This window comes from Vigna angularis, chromosome 2 (assembly GCF_016808095.1).
Source record: "Vigna angularis cultivar LongXiaoDou No.4 chromosome 2, ASM1680809v1, whole genome shotgun sequence".
Lineage (NCBI taxonomy): Eukaryota > Viridiplantae > Streptophyta > Magnoliopsida > Fabales > Fabaceae > Vigna > Vigna angularis.
In genome coordinates this window covers 21,072,293-21,097,065 of record NC_068971.1, presented here as the reverse complement: position 1 = coordinate 21,097,065, position 24,773 = coordinate 21,072,293, and the positions used below count along the sequence as shown (strand labels likewise).

Genomic DNA, 24,773 nt, shown 5'->3' with positions numbered 1-24,773 from the left:
TGCTCAATAAAAAAAATCAAATTAACTAATGTTTAGTTTCTATACAATATTAACTTTTTTTCTCCTTAATTTGATTATGTTAAATAAACAATCGAACGACAAAAAAATAAAATAATTTGAAATCTATTATCTAAACATCTAATTAAGATATATATATTTATATATTTAATATCTTTTAAGTATGAATAGAAATTTGAGACAATTGTTGTGTAGTAAAACCCTGGTCCCAGTTTTCAATTTTAGATGTAGAAATTGCTTTTAAACCACGTCGTCAACAACATTCACTCTCCTGTTCAACCCGACTCGACTCGACTCGGCTCGGCCGAGTCACATCAGTAGTGTCATTTCCCTTCGTTAGTGTTCATGCCATTTCACTTTCCTTCTTCTCTTCAGGTTCTCTCTTTTTCTCTTGTTTCTTCTCCTTCCACGTTAACTTTGCAACACTTTCTCAACTTTCACAACAAATGTATTTATACTTGTATATATTATGCATATGTATAGGATATTCACACCCTTTTCTTTCTCTTTGTTTTTTCTTCTCACGTTTTCAACCCTTAGCATTTCATTCACACCAAGGTGACCAAATATTCATCTTTCTTTCTTATTATTGTTTTCATCATTATCTTGTTCAATGTGTGTATGATAACATATACAGGATTTGAAGGAGGATATTTCGAAATATTCTTCTTTATTCTTCTTTTGGGTTCTTAAATGTTTCGATTAATTGTTAACATGATGTGGGTTTAATTTATCTTGGTGTATGTGAATGCACTGTTGCACTTGCTTTCTTTCTTCCTCGGTTGCACGTCTCGGTTGGTGCTTGGTTATGCTGTGTTAATCTATCAGCGCTTTGTTTATGATATGAACTTGCATACAGGTGGATCTGGTTGGGTTGATTTTCTTCTTCTTGCTTGATTATATTGTTTTTTTCGAAGGGTTTTTCTCTTTCCTTTTTTTACTCCAACAGCATATATATACATATTGGTAGTTTCTCTTGCGTAATTGTTTTTATTTTTGAATCTGTGTTGGCCACTGAAGAATGCTGGTTTTGAGAAGTTGACATAATTTTCTTTTCTGACTAGGTAGATATCAGTGTTGAGGATTTTGATGTTTTGTTGTACTGACAATTGTTGTAGTTTTAGGTTCAGCAGGTGTTCTGGTTTTCTTAGGTAGAGAAAAGAAATTGCTTCAGTTATTGGAATGCTTTTGGAAAAACTGGTCAATTCCAAAAGTTGCTCCTGTTTCTTATACTCTAATCTTGAGTTCATGGATGAAATTTTTGTTTTTTCTTTTGAAACCAAGAATTTGATAAGTTTGACTGGCGCTGTTACTTTTGAGTCCTGGTGAGCCACTCTGTGCATTACTTTTATGCATAGTTGCATCTTGTAACCTATTTTTAAAGTTTGAAGTACCCTCATTGATTATGTTACCTGAGCTACATGTCCTTTATAAATGATTCTTCTTAAGGTTTGATTTGAGTTTATAGTTACTAGGTTTATTGTCCAGTTTTTTTTTTGGCAGATGGAGTCAATTCAGCAAAACTATTATGATGATTCCGTGGAGCATGCATGTAATACTCCTCCAGGTTCACCTCATATAAGTGACGCAAGAGTTGGTGAAGAATACCAGGTGGAGATCCCCTCTATGATAGAAGAATCAGAGTGGCTTCGACTTCTTGTAAATCCTGCTGATTCAGAAATTATGGGTGATAGTTCACTTTCCTTTGCAATTGGTTTGCCCCTCTCAGTTACATGGATGTACAATGAAGGTTATCTTGCAGATATTGATGGTACAGTCAATGTTATTGCACTATCAAAAGAGATTAATTTACAAAAGAACAGCATTTCAGGCAATGAGGAAGAATCGAAACTGATTTCAATTTGATTTGTGATGACAGGAGACAAAAATTCAGATCAACTGGGGAAAAGTAAAAATTATGTATTGGCCCCTGGCACATTGAGTAACTCCTGGAGTGAAGCTGATACAAGAAGTTTTCTCCTTGGTTTGTTTATTTTTGGAAAGAATTTTATCAAGATTAAAAGATTATTAGAAAACAAAGCCATAGGGGAAATGCTGTCATTTTACTATGGAAAGTTTTATAAATCTGATGAATATCGTAGATGGTCAGACTGCAGGAAGACAAAAGGAAGAAAATGCATTATGGGACAAAAACTCTTTTCTGGGCAGAGGCAACAGGAACTATTATCTCGATTGATTCCTCATGTATCAAAAGAATCTCAAGATAGTTTGCTTCAGGTATCAACTATCTCATCTCAATACTTTGTTGTTAATGAATTACAAGTATATTTCAAATGCCTAATGGTTGTCTTACCTTGTATCTCTGCATTCTTGGATTTTAGAGTTTCTCTATTTTCATGAGTCACTTCTATTGCAAATTACACTTTTTATTTTCTCTGTAATTCTAAATTTATCCTTTAAATAACTTTTAGAATTGGGATGATTTTAAGTAAGGCAATAATGATTTGATCTTTGTGGTGTGCTGTATATTTAATGTTTTCTGACCTTTTTTATGGTTATTTTTATCATATAGGGGAATTGAAACTATTAGCATCACAGGTTTCAATATCTTTTGGAAGTTCTCAATTTATTCTGCTTGTGAGCTTCAAATGATACTTTTGATTGTTTCTCCTATTCCATTTGATGCTGGAAAGTAAAAAGCTTTACTATTGACAAAGTATCTTCGTGAGTATGACACATTTTAGAGTAGATAAGATGTCATGGTATTTAATTTGGACAAACTGATTGTTGTTATTAATATTGTGCTACTGTGATCATGTGTTGTACCTATGATGATTTGAACGTATGGTCAATGGTAATTAGTTTTTATCACTGCAGTTATATCATTTATGTGCTTCACATTTTCATTGGTTTGGTGTATACAATCAATCAGGTTTCTCAGTCCTATGTGGAAGGAAGAGTTTCTCTTGAAGATTACATTTTATCTATGAAGTCTACTGTTGGACTCGGTGTTCTTGTGGAGGCAGTTGGTATTGGAAAGGAGAGGGAAGACCTTACAAGCCTTGATGTGGAACTTGGGAAGAACAATTGGGTTTTTTCAGGACCAACTAGTCAAGCTTGGTCTTCTCTTGGACCCAGTGATATAATAAAATATTTGACAGGAGGATTGCGACTGAGCAAAGCCAAAAGTAATGATCTTTTCTGGGAAGCTGTTTGGCCTCGCTTACTGGCAAGAGGTTGGCACTCTGAGCAACCACAACATCACAGTTATGTCTGCCCCAAAGATTATCTAGTTTTTCTAATACCTGGCGTTAAGAAATTTTCAAGGAGGAAACTTGTAAAAGGTGATGATTACTTTGATTCTGTTAGTGATGTCTTGAACAAAGTTGTTGCTGAACCTGGTCTTCTTGAGCTTGAAGATGAAACTAGAGTTGGTAGCGGCAATGAAGAGCAAGAAAAGGGATTGAATAAGGATGATCAATATAATTATCGTCGTCAATGTTACCTCAAGCCCCGAGCTTCTACCACTGATCATATAAAATTCATGGTTATTGATACCAGTTTGATGCACAAAGGGAAGTTTTCTGATATAATGGAATATAAATCTGCACCTGTTAAGTTAGCTGGTAAAATTGAGGCAAATGCTGCTGGTATTACGACTAAAGGGGCCAAACAAATGAGGAAAGTAAACCATAGCAAGGATCTGTCTAAAAAAGTTAATAAAAAGTTGACAAAGTTCACAGTTATTGATACCAGTATGCTTAATGTAGGAAAATTATTGAAAGTTAGAGAACTGAGATGTCTTCCAGTTGAATTAGAGTTTGCATCTAAGAGGACTGCATCTAAGGATAGGTCTTCTGGTGAAGATATACCAAGCGTGATAACATGTGACAAAAGGAATATTAGTAATACTGATAGCCGAAAAGGCATATCTGAGAATCATGGTACCAGTAAAAAAGAAGCAAATGATAAGTCAGATAATAATGCAAATAAGATAGTAGAAAGGCAGAAAAATCAGATGGTAGAAAGGCAGAAAAATCAGAAGATCCGTGTGTCTAATTGTAATCAACTAAAGAGTACAGCAAAACATCAATTCAGTCGGAGGGCAAGAGCAGATCATTGTAACCAAACAGTTCTTCCCATTAAAAGGAGAAGATTGACTGCTTGTGTCAAGGCAGAGACTAGTCGCCCCATTGAAAATTCCTCAGGAGGTTTGGAATCTGAAAATTTGGCATTCTCTCAGTCATCAAGCTTTCTAGATTCCAACCAAAATGTTTGTGATTCAGTTAGTCTTCAGCCGACTGGAAGTTCAATTGCTTCTCCAGCTGATAGAAATGTGGAAGTGAATAATGAGGAAACCATTCTCAATGAAATTTGTCAACACAGGAGCAGTTCTTGTGTTAAAGTCGAGAAATGTGAATCACATATGCCGGCCACCTTGAACACACCCCAGGTTCCATCGAATTCTAAAGACAGTGAAATGATGGGTATAGGGAATGAAAACAGGCAGTGCCTTAAGGCAAAGGGTCCATGTTTGTCAAGTGATGCTCAGGGGGTAGTTGAGAATGAGAAGCCACAAAGAACCTCTTATGATGTTGGTTCTGTGGAGCAGCAGTCAGATACAAATCCTAGGAGACAGAGCACAAGAAATCGACCATTGACAGTTAAAGCATTGGAATCTCTAGAAAATGAATTCTTACAGGTGCAAAGGAAGCAAAAAAGGAAAGATATCCTGCCACATATAGATGCTTTCAGCCCTTGCCGCAGGGCTCGTACAAGAGGCAAAACAAACCTGCATCGTCGCAATTCTGATCATGGCACTGCAGTTGTGAAAGAAAAGCATTTGAATGAAGATGAGAAAATGGAGGTTGTGGAGTTGGTGGAATATTTCCAAGCCACTAAATTAAATTAAAGAGGAGAATCTATTATACTAGGTATCATCACTGAAGCTACCACTCATCATGGATGTTTGGTTTTCAGAAACACAATGGATTTTCAAAGTACTGATGTTTCTACTGTCTAACATACAAATTATGTTCTAAAGGTGTGAGAGTTCTGTACAGAATTTTGCCATAATTTAAGAGAATGTTACCAAGATAGCCTTTGGTTTTTAAATGGAGTAGGAAATCACTGCTTTAATCTTTGTACTCTTGTTTCTTCAAATGTTGTGCTGAACATATTAAGTCCATTAGATATAAGTTTAAACTATATAAATAAACATAAACTTTATAAAGTTGAGTTAAGTTTAAAATTTACTTAGTAGTATGTGACAAAATCTTGTGGAATCATTTCAAGTTCTAAGTATTATACAAAACTATGAACAAATTTGATATACTAAATTTGTGTAGTGATGCTATAATATGGTATTATAAATTCTAATGGAGAAAGAGAAACTATCTTATCTTTTTTCAAAGTTGGAACTATTGTAATAAACCAAGCAAATTGGTATGGTACACCCTTTAGCCATATCTTCTCAAGAAAGGTATGGTTAAAGCAAATTTGCTTGGTATGGAGTAAATTGGTATGGTACAAGAGTCAACAGTTATATAATGTCCCTTTCTAAAAAAACTATTCTTCCATTGGTAAAGTATATAATAAGAAGTTGAAATTGTTATGATTCATTTGGTTTAGAAGTGTTTGTTATGTTTTGTATTTTCACTTTTCAATAATAAAAACTTCATACTGCTTATGCTTTGTTTCGTGTTGTTTACATTATTTCTTATAATTTTTTTTTGAAAATACAATAGAGTAAAAATGAATTAACAAATTTATAATTAAAATTATAAAAAATTGTCAGTAAACAACCTCTTATATACGTGTAGTGTTCTGAATGGAATGTTGCCACCTCTCTGGAAAACAAAGTGAATTTGGGTTCAATAATTACGTATAGCTGTGAACTCTACAGTGAAAGTGAAAGTGTTACCCAATTTCTAAATGCTAACTTGTTCTTCTAAACAATGTGACTGGTTTGAAGGATGCTTTTTAACACATCAATTATGCTTATCCATTACCCTGTTTGTAACATCCAATTTAATCCAATACAGTAGTTGGAAGATATAATAATATAACATATGAATACTGTTATACTTGGATATAGTATAATATACAACATATTACACAAAAATAATATAAATATACTGTATGAAAATAAAACATACCAGTAACTTCTTCACTCTTACTTGGTATATTATTTTTAGTAGTAAATACAATTATAACAATTCACACAAATATATAAAATTAAATTAAAATTTTAAAAAACCATTCACACTATATAGATGATATACATATAGATTAATGTGCCTAAGGGAATGAATATGTATATATGAATTTATATGTACACGAATGTGTCAATCAATCACATTATCCTCTCAAGATATTACGTATACAACACATTATAATTGACTCACTTTTAATTAAAATTATAGGACTCTTCAATTGATACAATGTAATTTTTTTTATGTTTTACGCTTCCTGAAATATTGATGTATCTATCGTACGGTTTTCTAGGTACAACCAGACTGACTATTCAGGCTAATCATCAAATCAATTAGATGATCACCTAGGTTAAATATCAAGTCGACCATTTAGGTTAAGTACCAGACTGATCATTCAGGTCGATCATTCAGGCCGATCATCTAGGTCAACTACCAGGCCGATTATCCAGACCGACCACCCCGACTAAGTACTAGACCGATCATTCATGCCAACCACCAGGCTGATTATCCAGATCAACCATCCAGGCCGACCACCCACCAGGCCGACCACATGGATAGATTATAAACGATAATAACTCATTAAAACCCTAATGCAGATTAAGGTGTGATTGGACCGTTATTAGGCCAGTGAAAGGTAAAGGCCCATCACAACTAGTATATAAAGGTCTCAAGTATGACTTTAGGATCACGATGCACATTATATGCATCACTTGCTTAGTTAACCGATCAGTTATATTACTAACTTGAGCGTCGAAGTGCCTTTGACAGGTACACTCCCGCATGACTTCCACAAGAAGGAGGGAGAGCGAACAATGTAATTGGAGGATGTAGGACCACTAAGGAGCTTGCCCGAGTCTTCAAGACAACTTGGAGTGTTTTGAGTAAGGGACATCAACCCTATAAACGAAACATTTTGGCGCCCACTATGGGACCCGGATGAGTATCCCCATTGTAGCCATAAGGAACAATTGAGTGATGCTTTAAAGTACCTCAAGTATCCAGCCTCGACCATCCAACCTCAGCCATCCGACCTCGGCCATCCGACCTCAGTATCCAACCTCGACCATTCGGTCGCGACCATCCAGTGTCAGTATTCGTCATCAACCATTCGGTCTCAGCCATCCGACCTCAAGTATCTGGCCTCGACCATTCGGTCTAGGTCATCCGGCCTCAAGTATCCATCCTCGGCCATCCGACCTTAGTATTTGTTCTCGACCATTCGGTTTCGGCCATCCGGCCTCACGTGTCTAGCCTCGGTCATCCAACCTCGATCATCCGGCCTCCACCATTCTGCCTCGGCCATCCGACCTCAAGTATCCGGCCTCGGCTATCCGACCTCAAGTATCCAGCCTCGACAATTTTACCTCAATATCCAGACTTGACCATTCGGTTTCAGCCACCCGACCTTAGTATCCGGCCTCGACCATTCATTCATCCGGCCTCGACCATCCGACCTCAAGTATCCGGCCTTGACCATTCGGTCTCGGTCATTCAACCTCAAGTATCGGGCCTCGACCATTCAATCTCGACCATTCGGTCCCGGCAATCCGGCCTCGGCCATCCAACCTCGGCCATCCGCCTCGGCCATGCGGCCTCAACCGTTCGACCATACCTTGGCCTCAACTTCTCGGCCTCCCATTGCCTCGTAGGTACTTAGCCAAATTTGGCCTCAAGTGCTCAGCCTCAATCGTTCGGCCATATCTTGTCCGCACAAGTACTTTCTCAAACTTGGCCTCACCGGTACTCGGCCAACCATTCGACCTCAATCATTTGGCCATATCTTGACCTCAACTTCTCGACCTTCCATTGCCTCCTAGGTACTTATCCAGATTTGGCATCAAGGGTTCAACTATTCGGCCATTCGACCTCATAGTTATTCGGCCATTTGGCCATTTAGCCTCACTTAAAGTTTTATTTTAGCTGATTGCTCACTGTATATCTCATTTTTACCAAAGCTAATACAATGATTGAGTACTTCATCTACAACAAAATTGTGAAGGAAGAAAAACGGGACCAGACGAACAAATAGACTCGTCACCACAAACCCAAGTTGATGAACAAAGCATTCCGAGAGGAACCACTACTGTTCGGTACGAACAATGCCCAAGTTGATGAACGGAGCGTTCCAAAAGCAATCACTATCAGCTTGGTCAAGCGGTGAATGACCAGTTCCGAGAGGAACCACTGCCGTCTGGTATGAACAATGCCCAAGTTGATGAACGAAGCGTTCCGAAAGGAATCACTATCAACTTGGTCGGGCGGTGAACGACGAGTTTCGAGAGAAACCACTATTGCCGAGTATGAACAATGCCTAAGTTGATGAATGGAGAGTTCCGAAAGGAATTACTATCAACTTGGCTAGGCAGTGAAGGAGAAGTTTTGAGAGGAACCACTGCAGTCCGGTACGAACAACGCCAAGTTGATGAACAGAGCGTTCTGAAAGGAATCACTATCAACTTGACCTCAATTGCTCGGCTTTCCATGGCCTCAGGTACTTAGCCAAATTTGGCATCAAGTGTTCAACTATTCGGTCATTCTACCTCAACTATTTGGCCATTCGGCCTGACTATTCGGCCATTCAGCCTCAGCTATTCGGCCATCCGACCTCAAATATTTGGCCACCCGGCCTCAACTATTCGATCATCTGGCCCCAACTGCTCAGCCATTTGGCCTCACAAGTACTTGGCCATTCGGCCTCACAAGTACTCGGTCATTCGGCCTCACAAGTACTCGGCCATTTGGCCTCAATAGTACTCGGCCATTCGGCCTCACAAGTACTCGGCCATTCGGCCTCACAAGTACTCGGCCATTCGGCCTTAACTGCTCGACCTTCCATGGCCTTACAGGTATTCGGCTACTCGGCCTCAATTGTTCTGCCTTCCATGCCCTTACAGGTACTTAGCTAAATTTGGGTGTTAAACTATTAGGCCATTCGGCCTCATAGTTATTCAGCCATTCGGCCCCACAAGTATTCGGCCATTCAGCCTCAACTATTTGGTCATTCGGCCTCACAAGTATTCGGTTGTTCGACCTCAACTATTCGGCCATTCGGCCTTAACTGCTCGGGCTTTCATTGCCTCAGGTATTGGGCCATTTGGCCTCAACTACTTGGTCTTCCATGGCCTCACAGGTACATAGCCAAATTTGGCCTCAATTGTTCAGCCTCAACTGTTCGGCCTCAACTGTTCGGCCTCAAAGGACTCTCGGTTGACCTCACCAAAGGTTGGTGACCGTGGATTGCACTAGAGGAGTCCTGATTGGCCTCACCGAAATTTAATGACAGTAGATCTCCATGACATGTCACTTAAGTAGGAAGCCTATCCAGATCGGCCGACCAAGGCGCTACCCGTTTTAATCTTCAAACTAGTCATCTTAATCATCGAACATAAAAAACATAGAGACAAAAACCAACTGGAGAATCCATTTTTATCAGGAGTGGCATGTGTAGAACCCCTTTGCATAATCAACATCATGCTCAGGCTTGGGAGGCTTGTGTACCGTGCGATCTCCTGGGCACCACCAGGCCAACCACCAGACCATCATCCAGGCGACCACCCAGTCTAACCACTAGGCCCACCACCTAGGCCAAGTACCAGGCCGATCATCCAGACAACTTGGAATAACCACTAAGGAGCTCGTCCAATCTTCAAGACAACTTGAAGTGCTTTAAGTAAGAGACTTCAATCTTAAGACAATCCAATAACTTTTTAAGACAATCACTAATATTAAAGTTCATTGGAACTTGAATTTATTTTAAGACAATCCAATAACTTTTTTCAATTATTTCTTCTTTAAAATATTCATCTATTAGATTCAAATAAATCGAAAATCTAAAGTGATTCCATATTGTTGATAATGGGTGAATTGGTGAAATGTAAAAAAAAAGTTTTCTTTACATCTTTTTCGCAAAGTGGATGCCTTTAAAAGCTTTCTTAAAACACAAGGAAAAAGATTTGTTTATGTAGTGGAAATGTGATCGATTTAATGCAGTATGCAGTCGACTAAATAAAAGTGTGGGGATAGAAAGATCAAACACTTGGTTTTTATACTGGTTCGGCCAAGCCTACATCCAATGTCCTTCCAATCACAGAAGCCAAAAGTGATCAATATTTTTACAACAAGGTTTTTATAGCAACCTAACGTCAAAAATATAAAACACCTCTCTAACCCTCTAATCAAAATATAGGCATATACAAAACAAACTAGCAGCAAGAATCCCCTCTCCTACAGTCCAACCCTTTGAGCCACCCTCAAAGTTAAGAACGCAACACGCTCTTCTTCTTGTAATCACAACAAGGAAACAACAAACCAATCTTTACAAGATTGTAGCCTCTAATCTTTCAGTAACACCCAAATATGCAGATATGATTAGACTTTTGTAAATGTAGTTAACTTGTTCTTCAAGAATTCATAAGGAGATGAACAGCACAATCACTTCTTGTTTCTTGGAGCTTTTCCCTTTCTTTGTAAGAATACACTTTCTGCAAAATATCACAAAACTGTTAGAATCACAAAAGTTCTTACAAAGATCAAGTTTGCGTCAATTTATAGATTTTCACAATTCAGACACATTTTAATCGACTTAGCTACTAATGTAGTCGAATGTAACAATTCAGTCAAAGCAGTTAGCAGCAGATAATGCAGTTAAATGAATGTGAAATTAATGCAATCGATCCATAATAAATGCTTGGTCAACATATATAAAAATATAGTCGTTGTAACATTTAACACAAGCATGAACAAAATTTCAAAACTGTAACAGACTTAGTCGAATGCAAGTTGCATATAATCGACTATGTAACACAGTTAAACATAGTTTTGAAAAACTTCTTCTTTGAAAAACCTCACAGCACACTTTTAACAAGTTTATGCAAAGCCACGAGTTTTAATCGATTCACCCCATAATTAATGAAGTCGACTTAAAGCTGTTGTTTTGCCACACAGTAAAAAGTTCAATATAAGTGCTTGTGGTTTTCATTATGTAAAACATCATACATGCATTCACCAATAAAATCAATTATATAGCATAATGAAATGCAATGTATCAACACAATCATGTTCTTCATGCTTTAAACAAATTTATACATTGATTAAAACATGTAGCATGTAAGCAATAAAACATGTAACACATAAACATCACATGTGTTAGTAATTATGTTGTCATCATAAAAACCCAGAAGCTCTGAGCTTGTAGGTTTAGCTAAACCAATGCTCTTCCTATCAACAATCTCAACACATATTATTATTTTTTTTCAAGCTGTAAAATAAATAAAAATAAACCAATTTGATATGCAAAATAAAATTGAAAGATAAATAGTTGTTTGATTTTTTTATAAATGTAATATCTCATTTAATAATATAAACTATTAAAAAAACATCATATATTATCTATTTAATAATATAAACTATTAAACAAAAAATCATATTCTGACAATGCACTACACACAGATAGGACGCATACAAAATATTAATATAGTTATCCAGAGTAATAATTATACTAACATGCTATATGTACAAGGTCACACAAAAATGAAATAATTTTTTCAAAAGATAAGATATTGTAATACAAAACAACTAGCTAAAAACATAAAGAGTCACTCAACAACTTCCTCGACCTTCACTAAAGGCATGTCTGCATCTAATTCCTCATCTGCTCACATTAATAGATTATTGCAAAAGAGAAACATCACAAAAAGAAGGGTAAGCTAGTATTTAAAAGGGAACATCTTAAACAATTTAAAACATATAACATATTATCTCAATGATTAAAAGTACAATAACTCATATGAACATTCATATAGAAAACTCTAGACTCAATTATCTGGATATATACTTTGACACAAGGTTTCACTGTATGTGTGCACTCCTAGTAGTATTTATGATCTGTAGAGTCATAAACATAGGGGTTATAACCCTACTACTTACGAGGTTAATTTTTCACGCCTAAGACCAAAAGTCTAGAGTAAAGACCTCTTGCCATTCTCTCCCTTATCCCATTAATCTTTATATGAGTTGAGTGACTGATATTACATTAGGATATCTCATTTTTGAACTCTCATATGTCAAGCATACATTAACAATTCGTCAAGACATAGAATTTCTACTTGAATTCTCTTAATAACCAAACCACACATCAACATATCAAAATTCTCATACACACACACACACGTATGTAGTCATCTAGCTTTCCTTATCTGATAGATGACCAAAAATCAAGAGGGTCCTATAAGACAGTTCCATAAGCACAAGACACTTTATTTGCTCTTACGAATAATAGAAACATGATCAAGGCTCACCTTTATAACCATTTATCAACAAAAAATCTTATAAAAGACTCAAACGTCACATGCAAGCTAAGGTAGCTCACATGAATGAAAAAAATGCATAAACTAAGGAAAATAACAAATCAACTTACTATTTTACAAAAATGATTGATTGAAGTAGAAGATCTAGTCTCAAGGATCACTCAAGCAATCTTTGATCTTTAGAGAGTTGAACAAAGAGTCAGAATTCTTAGAGAGAGGATAGAGAGCTCTAAGAACAAAAGTCTAGAGAGGTGGTATGGTTTTAGATAATGAAACTCGTTTATATAAATTATATTTATACTTTAAAATTTTAACATTAAAATAACTAAATCTCATTATTTAAAACACGCTATCACGTCTAAGACATTATTTTCTAGACTCTTACAATAGAAATCAAAATAATCAATCTTTAATTTAGTGTAATTTATCACTATTATATACACCTGGTCCAACAAATATTAACACTCAATCAACATTATGGACCTAGAATGACTAAATAATAGATATTTGTTGGTGATGTTATTGTATATTAACGTAATATATGGTCAAATCTCGATAGTTTGATTACATCATAAATATCTTTTCATATCATATATCAACAAAATATATGGTTAATCTAGTTAAATAATATGTGATTATTATTATCATGTTGATTCTTCATAAATATGGTAAACTTTTATTATCTTTTATTCAATAACAGATTTCATAGAACCCAAAAATCCTAGAAATACTCGTGGTATTTCTGCAAAGAGTACAATGACATTCTCATAATCATTATTCTACTCTCATAAATCCTAAAACTCTCTTATTGACTTCAACATTAGTGAATCTTTTGTAGGTGGATATTTCTGCTTTGGACAACCATATATTCGATTCTAGCCATTAGGAGCATTTAAGCCATCACTTGGATTTTGCCACCTCTCCAATGGTTCACACTCTCGATTCAAGTAAGAACATTTGGAGCTCACTGTGAGGCCCAAGTAAAACTTTATCTTGCTTTCACATTTTTCTACTATTATCACCTTGTGTAAAGATAGTCCATCATTACTAACAATTATCACACTCGTGCTACCATGAGCATTTATGATCAAAATTTTTGTAATGCCTTTGAGAAGTATGTTGGCCTCACTTTGTAATCCCTTTGAGGAGTATGATGGCCTCGTGAAATAAAATCGCATAAAAAATAGCATGAGATGAATAAAATATTTTTGAGTATTCTAATGTTTACTGATGTAGCTAAAGTTACTTTAAGCTCATTCAAGGCTTAAAAATAAATTGATCAAGCAACTTTACACTTATAATCACCCCCAATCAAAAGTTTTCACGTGACATCATATAGCTCTCTCAATTTGAGCTTGGGATTTGTGGGAAAGGATGAGTTTGTGAGGATGTCACTCTAGTGAGGGCGACATCACAACAATAGGAGGTGGCAAACAGTGTCATGGCAACAAGGAGCTAAAGTTACACGAAGAAAGTGTTGTGCGATTGCAATGACTTCTAATTTGGTTACGTTTTAAGAGCAAAGAGGAATGAGTAGCAACGATGGCTCCGATGACGTCAAGCGATATCGACGACATCCTAGGAAGTGGTGTGATGGCATAAGAAGTTGATGCAACGTCAATGGCTAAAGGAGATAGATGTGCGAGAGGGAAAGTGATGTCGCGTCGACAACATTACTTGTAGTGTCGTTCAATGTCACTACTGATGTTGTCGACCATGGTTGACTAAAGGTCAAGGCTGTGGATCATGGTAAGGCTGGATCTTGTGGAGAGAACCCCTTGTGAAGAAAGGAGAATATAAGGGAAAGGATCCCTTTTGACATGATGAAGATAACGGAGAAATCTTAGTTTTCAATTTTTTTTAGAAGAGGGAAAATGACTCTTCTCACATGTCACTACAAAAAATCATGTAAATTCTTCTACAATTCGCATCACCACAAAGCATAATTTTTTAATTAATTTCATAATTTATAAAATCTACTTTTTATAATGATAAATAAAAAAACAAAAAATTATAACATTACACAACAAAAATTAACCAACTTATAATTTCATTGATGATTTAAGATAGAACGATACGTTTGTTCACAATTACAATGTAAACATAAAGAAAAATACAAAGTATTGATATTTATGATTTTACATCTAAATATTAAAAAAAATGATTAATGACTCCAACTTCCTCTTGATTCTCTTCAGTGTTCTACATGACTTACAGTTGGGGGGTAGTAGTGACACAACTTCAAGATATAACAAAATTCCTAAAAAATCATGTTCAATAAATGATGTGATGTTAATGGATGAATAAACAAGGCTAACATAACACAATGTATCACCTGCATTCAACTTCAAAAGTAAAAAAGGTAATGCACAAGTATAACCTTTTTTAAGTTGAGTAAAATAAAAACAATGTAGAAGAATCTTATAGTTCTGAACTTAAAGGGCTAGTGAGGGAGATTACCAAGCTTAATGGATGAGGATTTAGACTTGAGAGTAGAGATATTGGTCAATCTGAGAAAACACGTCCAAGGTTTATATAACCAAAACAAGTATGACACACTTCTTTACTAGCTGGATTAGGGGATGCACAAAACACCATGTATAATGCCCCAACTAAATTATTTATTGTTGATGCCATTGGATGCAATAAGGAACCATTATGAAGTGATAAGATATATGAGTAAAATTTTTTACTTAGAATCTTACACAAACGACTTTGGAAAGAGCCCAATAGTCCAAATGTTAGGAACAACTCAATCACTCTGGCAACCACAAAGGTTAGGAATAATCTTGATCTCCAAACGTCAGCATCAACAAAGTAGACTAGAAAAGGAGTAACTCAACATGAAAACACCCCAATACTTAAGCAAGAGCAACTTAACATTCTAATACCCAAGTATAGAAATAACTCAATCTTTCAGTACCTGAGTACAAGAAAAACTTGACTTCCAATATCTAAGTACAAGAGTAACTCAGTATTTCAGTACTCGAGTACAAGAACAACTCAACATTCCAATATCTTAATATAGGAATAACTCAATTTTCCAGTACTTGATTACGAGAACAACTTAGTGTTCCAATACATAAGTATAGGAGTAACTCAACGTTCTAGTACCCGAGTAGAAGAACAAATCGATTATGCAATCCCGAGTATAAGAGTGACTTAGGGTTTCAATATCCAACTACAAGAGTGTCTCAACATGAATTTACCTGAATACGGGAGCAAAAGTTGTTCAACATTCCAATACCATACTACAAGCGTAGCTCAGAGTATAGGAAAAACTCAACATTTTGAGCAAAAGTTGTTCAACATTCCAATACCATACTACAAGAGTAGCTCAGAGTATAGGAAAAACTCGACATTCCCTGCATTGCTAGTTCATATTAGGAAAACAATAGTCAAACAAAGGGCATCCCAATGAACATAGATAGCTCGAAGATCAAACTTGATGAGATAATCAAGTAAGAAAGGCAGTGACAAAGCATATAAAAACCTTGACGTTACAACACCTGGGTTCAAGAAAAAATGTTCCAAAAGGTAAAGAAAGTTCGACGATGCTCAAGACTTTAAGTAGAAGGAAATTTTTCACCTAACTAGAACAAACCATATTGCATTACAAACTTCCTCAAGAATAGAGCCTATAAGGTAGAAGAACTTAATGGAAAGTTAATTGTTGATGTCACCTCGAGATAAAGCTAAATAAGAACTAAGTGTGAGGACAACCGCCCAAATAATTTAAAGCCTGCCTTGGCAACACTTGCGTCTACCTAAGTCGGTAGCACAAGTTAAAGTCTGTCTTAACATCGCATGAGCCTACCTAAGACAATGGTACAAGTTAAAGCCCACCTCAGCAGCACATGAGCCTACCTAAGACGATAGCATATGTTAAAGACGATATGTCAATAGGCCACATGGTCAAACACGACCACCAACAATTGCAACAACTTAATCCACTTGCAAGAATAAACCAACTACAACTTGGCCAAAGGGTCAATTACTCTTGCAACGAGTTTGTTCCACTTGCCAGTCAAACTTTCGAGCTAAATAATATTAACAAATGGTCAAATACACAAAAGAACACGACCCAACAAGGCCTATTCAAAGTTATTCGTCTAAATTGGCTAAATAATATTAACAAAGGTATTTGTCGACGTAACTAGTATATATAAACAAAATATATGATCAAATCTTGGTAGTTTGATTATACCATAAATATCTTTTTATACCATATATCAACATAATATATTACAATTATTATCATGCTCATTTATCATAAATATAGTAAGTTTTTATATCTTTTATTTATAACAAATTTCATAAGACTAAAAAATCCTATAAATTTATGTGATATTCCCTCGAGGAGTACAATCACATTTTCATAAAACTATTCTACTCTCGTAGATTATAAAACTTTTTTACTAACTTGAATATTAAACAATCTTTTACAAAATTTTCCTTCTACAACAAGGAATTTGATTCTAGCCATCGTTTCATATCATGATAAAAACAACTATCATTTTCATTTGTTTTTTCATATAATTGTAATTGAATCTCGATATTCATTTCATCTTAACGTTTTTGTTTGAATTTAAAACAAAATGTAAAGTATTTTTCTCAGTACCTTTTTAAATAAGTAATAAAACTTTAAATAAGTAATAAAACTTTTCAGATAGTCAACAACATTTTTTTTAAATTGTACAACATTACTAGCAAATTAACTATAAAAAATCTGATAAGATTTATTATTTTATTATTTAAATTAACATGAATATTTTAAAAAAAATTATGGAATAAAAGAAGGAGCTTAATAAGGCCAAAGCAATATCTGAATGTTAGACTTTTATTCCCTCATTTGTTAAGTTTATCATAACTATAAACTAATTAGGCTTAGCTTTACCTTTTGGTACTCCTATTTTGTGGTTCTCTCATATTTCTTTTTAGAAAATTTGATTATATTAACATTTAATAAAAATTCAGTTGTGATACTATTGAATATTAACATTGTACAAATAAAATGTTGGAAGGTGACGCTGGTAAAGAAAATAAATTATTAAATAATTTTAACTTGTTTTTAAGATTTATTCTAAATTATAAGTTAAAAATAGCTGTCAAGAACGAATAAAACTAGAAAATTTGAAACTTATGTTTTTATGTAATGTAATTGGTCAGCTTGAAAATGGGCCCAATTTCAAGTTGGACTTTCTAATAAGCTAGGTATAGTTTGGGTGGTCAAATGCTAATGCCAAGACAAATTAGGGGTAATGATAAAGCGTTTCAAGATATTGTGCTACACCAAAACGAATATAAATGAACTTTTTTAATATTTTCTTTATTAGTTAAAGTTATAAAGAATAATTGAATAAGTTGGAAAACGACCAAACTTTATCATTTTTAATAAATTTTAATCAATCAAAACAGGTTTAATGTATTAAAATACACGTTGGTAAAATTGGTGTTCTAAATTTGATTCTTGTGTGCGCCTAATTTTTGTGTGGATTTCAATAATATTTTGCTGTAAGTCAAGTTTGACAAAGGTGTGCAGAGCCTTCAATTTGACCATGCTTACTGTTTACACGTTTTTGGTAAGATACTTGAATTCAGGTCCAATTTAGTCTAAAATAGTAAGATTTGAATTATATATTATAATTTACAGTCACTTAATATTTAGATGATATAACATCAAATTATCCTTCTACATCAATAAATCAAGCATTAATCACGTTCAAGATTCCCATCTTATAAAGGTTTAAACTCTCATTTGGTCCTCGTATTTGTGTGTCAATTTCAAGTGGGTCATCGTTTTTTTTTCGGTCTCAATCGGGTCCATAAACTTGTAAAAATGAGTCAATTAAGCCCTTTTCGTTAAATTTTTGCTGACGCCGTTTACAGTTGCTGACATGGTGCCCACTTAATATGTTGATGTGTATTGTTTGATTACGTAGAATTTTTATTTAAATTAAAAGATTATGAAATGACAAAATTTAATTGGTTAATGCTAAAATTATAGGGTTTCCTCTTTGTGTGATTGGGGTTTCGAATCTGTGTGCAGGTTTTGAATGGAGGTGCAAGCTGCCATGGTTGCGTGAGATTGATGATGGAGGTCGCAATTGAGAATATGTTCGCGGTGTGGTTCTCTTTGCAGATGCGTGTTTATGGTGATGTGCGAAGATGATGTTTAGGCATGGTGGAGATCGCGAGTAGGGTGGTCTCTACAGTGACGACTTCTACTCCAATTGGGTTTTTAGATCTTTGTATTTCTCTCGCAGGTTGAAGGCTTATGCGCTGAGGAAAGATAATTGTTGGTAGCGCTGGAGCAGCACCATGGTTTCAGTGGATTCTTTACCAATATCTGGGAGGACTTCCCCAACTCTGAGGATGAAAATTCCAACATTAAAAGCTCCCATAACTCAACATTAATATCAATAACTCAACATTAATATTCAAATTCTTATCTGCATGTGGCTTTTGGGTGTACAAGAAAAGTGGCAATTTCTCCCTAAGAATAACGTTCTTTGCCTCAATAAAAAAGTGTTGAAGATCTATAATCTTTGTTCTGTAACAAACTACAATTGGTATGGACAAAACTTGGATACAGTTTTCCAAGTGTTAAACACAACACAAGTCCAATATTTAAACCACAAGTTTAATTTGACAGTTAAACTTCTCTCAATCCATGATTGTAATTTTGTATTATCAATTTATCAACCTAGTTCATACCTTACTGTCAATACTTAATTGTAATATCAGTTTCTGAAAGCTCCCTATTTTATCCTACAAACAATCAATATATGAAAAGTTACCAACGAGTCGAAAGAATTATATACAAGCTTGTATATCATGCGCAAGAGCAATGGCTAGCTATAAGCCTTCATTGGTACATGTAAGATGTAAAATATTCTCTTACAAATTAAGTTTGTTGGGATTACCACCATAGCTGTATTTCTTCTAGTTTTGAAGCTATGATCTGTTTTTTCTTTTGAGGGCAATCAAATCTCATGTTTTGGCTCAGACTTCAGTATGATGTGGTTGTATAACAAATGAACAAATTTGTGCATTTCTTTATCTTCATGTCTGGCATGTTTGTGATTTTCATTTTTTCTTTCAGTTTGAAGGTGGTATGTCACATCTTCCGTTGCTTGATCCTTCAATGCGTGCAATACCTTTATCACCACCAGAATGGAAAGAAAGATTGGAAGCAATCAATAAAACTGATCTTAGAGCAAAAGATTATCATGACAGAGATTTCATTCTATTGGATGTCAGAAATGGTATAAGTTCTAAAGTTCCAAAGTGAATCTACCATTATTTCCTTAATTTAAACTTTCCTAACTGTTCTATTTTCTATATTAAATCATATCTTATTTTTGACTATTTGGTGCCTGAATCAAATGTCATTTGTAATTACTTGTCATTTAAAGAAGAGGTCCTGATGAAAACCAATTTTGCTAAGTTATCATTATGAGATAATCTGCATCAGTTGTGACTTGCCGGAGAGGTAGGATGTGAATGGTTTTTAGTGACAATATTCTGCCTTATATGCAAAGATGTGGTTTTGTTTTCATAGTGTCTAGATTTCATTCAGTATTTAAGTCCAAAGAAACCATCTAATTTAATTTTAATCATGATCTACTTATTAATTTAAGCCAAATAAAAATGAGGCATATCTGCCAAATGAAATGAATGTGGTAACTGGTATATCAGTATTTTTTTTCTATGAACAATATATTCGATCAGAACTCTTCAAATTACAACTTAGAGAAATCAGTATATGTCCGACATAATTGCAATTAACACAACAAACTGTGAATTCAAGTTAATTGTACTTGCAGTATATCCCTTAAAGTGGCAAGGAATTTTGACTAGTTTTGGCTTTTGAAATCTTCATGTACATATGCTTTTCCACTTGTAGTATTTCTGTTCTGCAGCTTCTGTCAATGGATGGTTGTACCCATCAGCTCAATTTTGATTAGAATCTATGATTGAATTGATCAACTAGGAAGAAGCAAAGATAGGTCAGTTCAGGAATCTCAAGTGTTGATTCCTTGTAGGAAGACCAAGCAAATACACCAAGCAAAAAAAGGAAAGGGAAAATCCCCAAAATCTCACTCTGTCTTTCCTTTCGAACCTCTTCTCCCACTGCTTCAAAATGATACAGTTCTGTTGTGACTGGTAGCGAGCTTGACAGCGACCGGTGGTGCTGGTGGCACCCTGGCTCATGGATCGCGACGGCCGGCCTCGCTAAAGAGGCAATTGATGGAGGAACGAGAGAGTTCCTCTCTGATGCGTGAAGAGAAGAAGGAGATGGGAGGACCCGACACCATGCCGGCGATGCCTCTAACGGTGAATAGCGGTGCTCGCGACGCCTTGGACTGCGACGCAACGACCTTTGGATGTTAGGGGTCCCTTTAAATGTTAGGGCTTCCAACATAAGAAATATAGTTCTCCACGTGGAATGGTTGATTATACAACAGAGCTCATTCAATTTAATACACATTACCACGTCAACTAAAAAAAATTACAGCTCAACATCTGCAGACGACGTTAATGAAAACTTAACGGAGATGGCTTATTTGGCTCATTTTTACAAGTTTATGGATCCGATTGAGACCGAAAAAAAAACGATGACCCACTTCAGATTGACACACAAATACGAGGACCAAATAAGGGTTTAAACCTATTACAAATGACACTAGAAACTAATTATAATCATTATAATAAATGGTGTAATTTTTACATGATGTAAATTAAGAGATAAATATAATTTTTGGTGCTCAACTATTATACAAAATTATATTTTCTCCTTAAACTAAATTATAAACTATTTTATCCTTAAAATTTATAAAGATATAAAATATAATTGTTAACAAATGTGAGATTATATTGTAGTCTATTTAAAACTAGTCACAAAAACATTTTGTAGTTTATTAGGAATTTAGAGATAAAAAAGTTTATAATTTAATTGAGAAATGAAACATAATTTTTTATAATAATTTAAAAATAAAAGATATATTTAATTTCTAAATTAATTTGACTAAAATAATCTTTTAATATATTTTTATATTATTTTAATTAAAAAAGTAAAAATTTAATTCAATATGAGAGAATCTAGATTGTTTTTACTCATACATATATTCTAATTTGTCTTTACAAACATCTTTTTTTTTCTTTACAATGACAAAATAAAGCACTAAAACGTTATAAAACTAGATTGCAAAATCAGGATATGGGATTTGTACGAAAGAATCCACCAAAATTGTTTCATTATTATGCAACAAAATATAAATGGTTGATCAATTATTGAATTTCAATGTAGAGGCAAATTATAAAACTACGAAATTGTCAGTTTGGAGACCAAAATTTTATTCACTAGTATACGATGTTCTTTTGGCTTTTAACAGGGAATTTGAGACCAACGTCACAACGAGAGACATTAAATTGACGTCGAATTGTACAGGACGACGTTAATTGTTTACATTAGATGTTAGTCTATAATCTAGTCGACCTTTAATATGTAACCAAATCCACAATCCTCTGTTGGATGTAAATGACGTCCACTTAAAGGGGGATAGACTTGCAATTCACGTCCCACGTACCTAAAGGCCGACGTCAAGCTCGCTACGCACATAGGAGCTCGCTCAACGATGCATTTCTTTGGGTGGGCACTAGAATGGATTTCACGTCGGCCTTTGCACTGCACAATGTCAAGATACCCATAGTGACGTCGTGTAGTGCCTAGGCCGACGTTAAATTTAGGGTTTTTCTTTTAATTTGGTTCGTTTTTGCTAATTTTACCACATCTAAAAATTAGAAAGCAGTTTTCCATACAAAATTCATCTATTCATAGTTTAAACCATATCATAAGTAAAACTAAAAGCTAAAACTAAAGCTATTATCAAAACAAAAAGCACATAAAGGAAAAACCTAAAGTTATAGCCTAATGAAATTGTTAATTCAAATATCGTACTCATTCATGTCTAAGCTTCCTTATGGTGGCATTTGTCAATGAAGAGGAATTGTTGAACCGCTGCAAAATCAAGGAAATTTTACTATTATATTCATTCTAATGTGAAAAGTGGATTGAGATTTGTAAGATTCAAATGTAAATTATTATCTCACTTCAATCTCCTCTGATTCTTGCTCAGATGATTGTCTTCATCCATGACATGATGTAGTAGTTGCATGCCTAGGAATCTGTTTGCTTGTTACACTGAACATGGGAAAGAACATAGTCAAATGTGATGGTTTAAATTTCACTACGAAAATTAATAAGTTAAAGATTAATGAATTCCAACATGAGGATACACAATTTCAATCTGTTGTGCTCTAAGCCTACCCACAACTCTAAACAAATTTTAAACATTTCAAACATTAGCCATATAAGTTAATATATTAATAACATAATGAATTAATATGAAAGATTGTAATACTTACGTTTGTAACAAGGACTTCAAATCCAATTTCATCTTCCTATGTTTGGAACAAAATCATACAACTTGGGCTTTTCTTGGTATGATCACCATCATTTGCCACTGGACTCTAACATGCACCAACAACTAGTGCGTCTATTAATTAAATTTTAAGTGGACAATATTGAGTAACCTATACCCATCAATGTATGACACAATATAAAACTCTCTTTTAGATTGAGCCATCCATGTTTGCATATATGATTGTTTGTCTTTTAATGTGTTTCTAGATGGTTGAATGGTCTGAGGTTCAAAAAAGTCAAACATTGTTGTCAGACCTTGGTCTACTATGATGGTGTCCATGTACCTATAACGATGTTCTTTTGGCTTTTAACAGGGAATTTGAGACCAACGTCACAACGAGAGACATTAAATTGACGTCGAATTGTACAGGACGACGTTAATTGTTTACATTAGATGTTAGTCTATAATCTAGTCGACCTTTAATATGTAACCAAATCCACAATCCTCTGTTGGATGTAAATGACGTCCACTTAAAGGGGGATAGACTTGCAATTCACGTCCCACGTACCTAAAGGCCGACGTCAAGCTCGCTACGCACATAGGAGCTCGCTCAACGATGCATTTCTTTGGGTGGGCACTAGAATGGATTTCACGTCGGCCTTTGCACTGCACAATGTCAAGATACCCATAGTGACGTCGTGTAGTGCCTAGGCCGACGTTAAATTTAGGGTTTTTCTTTTAATTTGGTTCGTTTTTGCTAATTTTACCACATCTAAAAATTAGAAAGCAGTTTTCCATACAAAATTCATCTATTCATAGTTTAAACCATATCATAAGTAAAACTAAAAGCTAAAACTAAAGCTATTATCAAAACAAAAAGCACATAAAGGAAAAACCTAAAGTTATAGCCTAATGAAATTGTTAATTCAAATATCGTACTCATTCATGTCTAAGCTTCCTTATGGTGGCATTTGTCAATGAAGAGGAATTGTTGAACCGCTGCAAAATCAAGGAAATTTTACTATTATATTCATTCTAATGTGAAAAGTGGATTGAGATTTGTAAGATTCAAATGTAAATTATTATCTCACTTCAATCTCCTCTGATTCTTGCTCAGATGATTGTCTTCATCCATGACATGATGTAGTAGTTGCATGCCTAGGAATCTGTTTGCTTGTTACACTGAACATGGGAAAGAACATAGTCAAATGTGATGGTTTAAATTTCACTACGAAAATTAATAAGTTAAAGATTAATGAATTCCAACATGAGGATACACAATTTCAATCTGTTGTGCTCTAAGCCTACCCACAACTCTAAACAAATTTTAAACATTTCAAACATTAGCCATATAAGTTAATATATTAATAACATAATGAATTAATATGAAAGATTGTAATACTTACGTTTGTAACAAGGACTTCAAATCCAATTTCATCTTCCTATGTTTGGAACAAAATCATACAACTTGGGCTTTTCTTGGTATGATCACCATCATTTGCCACTGGACTCTAACATGCACCAACAACTAGTGCGTCTATTAATTAAATTTTAAGTGGACAATATTGAGTAACCTATACCCATCAATGTATGACACAATATAAAACTCTCTTTTAGATTGAGCCATCCATGTTTGCATATATGATTGTTTGTCTTTTAATGTGTTTCTAGATGGTTGAATGGTCTGAGGTTCAAAAAAGTCAAACATTGTTGTCAGACCTTGGTCTACTATGATGGTGTCCATGTACCTATAACAATAAAGTTAAGTACATATATTAAAAAGTAATAACACTAATATTTAAAAAGTTAAATAACAATTATAAAACGTACATGCACCATAGTTG

At 34.7% G+C, this 24,773-nt stretch overlaps 1 protein-coding gene across 2 annotated transcripts; it reads left to right on the top strand.

Annotated features, from left to right (window-relative positions):
* The first annotated feature begins 297 nt into the window (after positions 1-297).
* Positions 298-5,130, top strand: LOC108327064 (uncharacterized). Of its 2 annotated transcripts, none has more exons than XM_017560758.2 (4): positions 298-393; positions 1,522-1,789; positions 1,898-2,256; positions 2,912-5,130. In XM_017560758.2, the coding sequence occupies exons 1-4, from the start codon at positions 364-366 to the stop codon at positions 4,889-4,891; spliced, it is 2,637 nt and encodes an 878-aa protein (XP_017416247.1). In that variant the 5' UTR covers positions 298-363; the 3' UTR covers positions 4,892-5,130. The 2 variants fall into 2 exon arrangements, with proteins under 2 accessions (XP_017416247.1, XP_052729889.1); XM_052873929.1 differs by lacking the exon at positions 298-393 and adding an exon at positions 407-576.
* Positions 5,131-24,773: the final 19,643 nt, after the last annotated feature.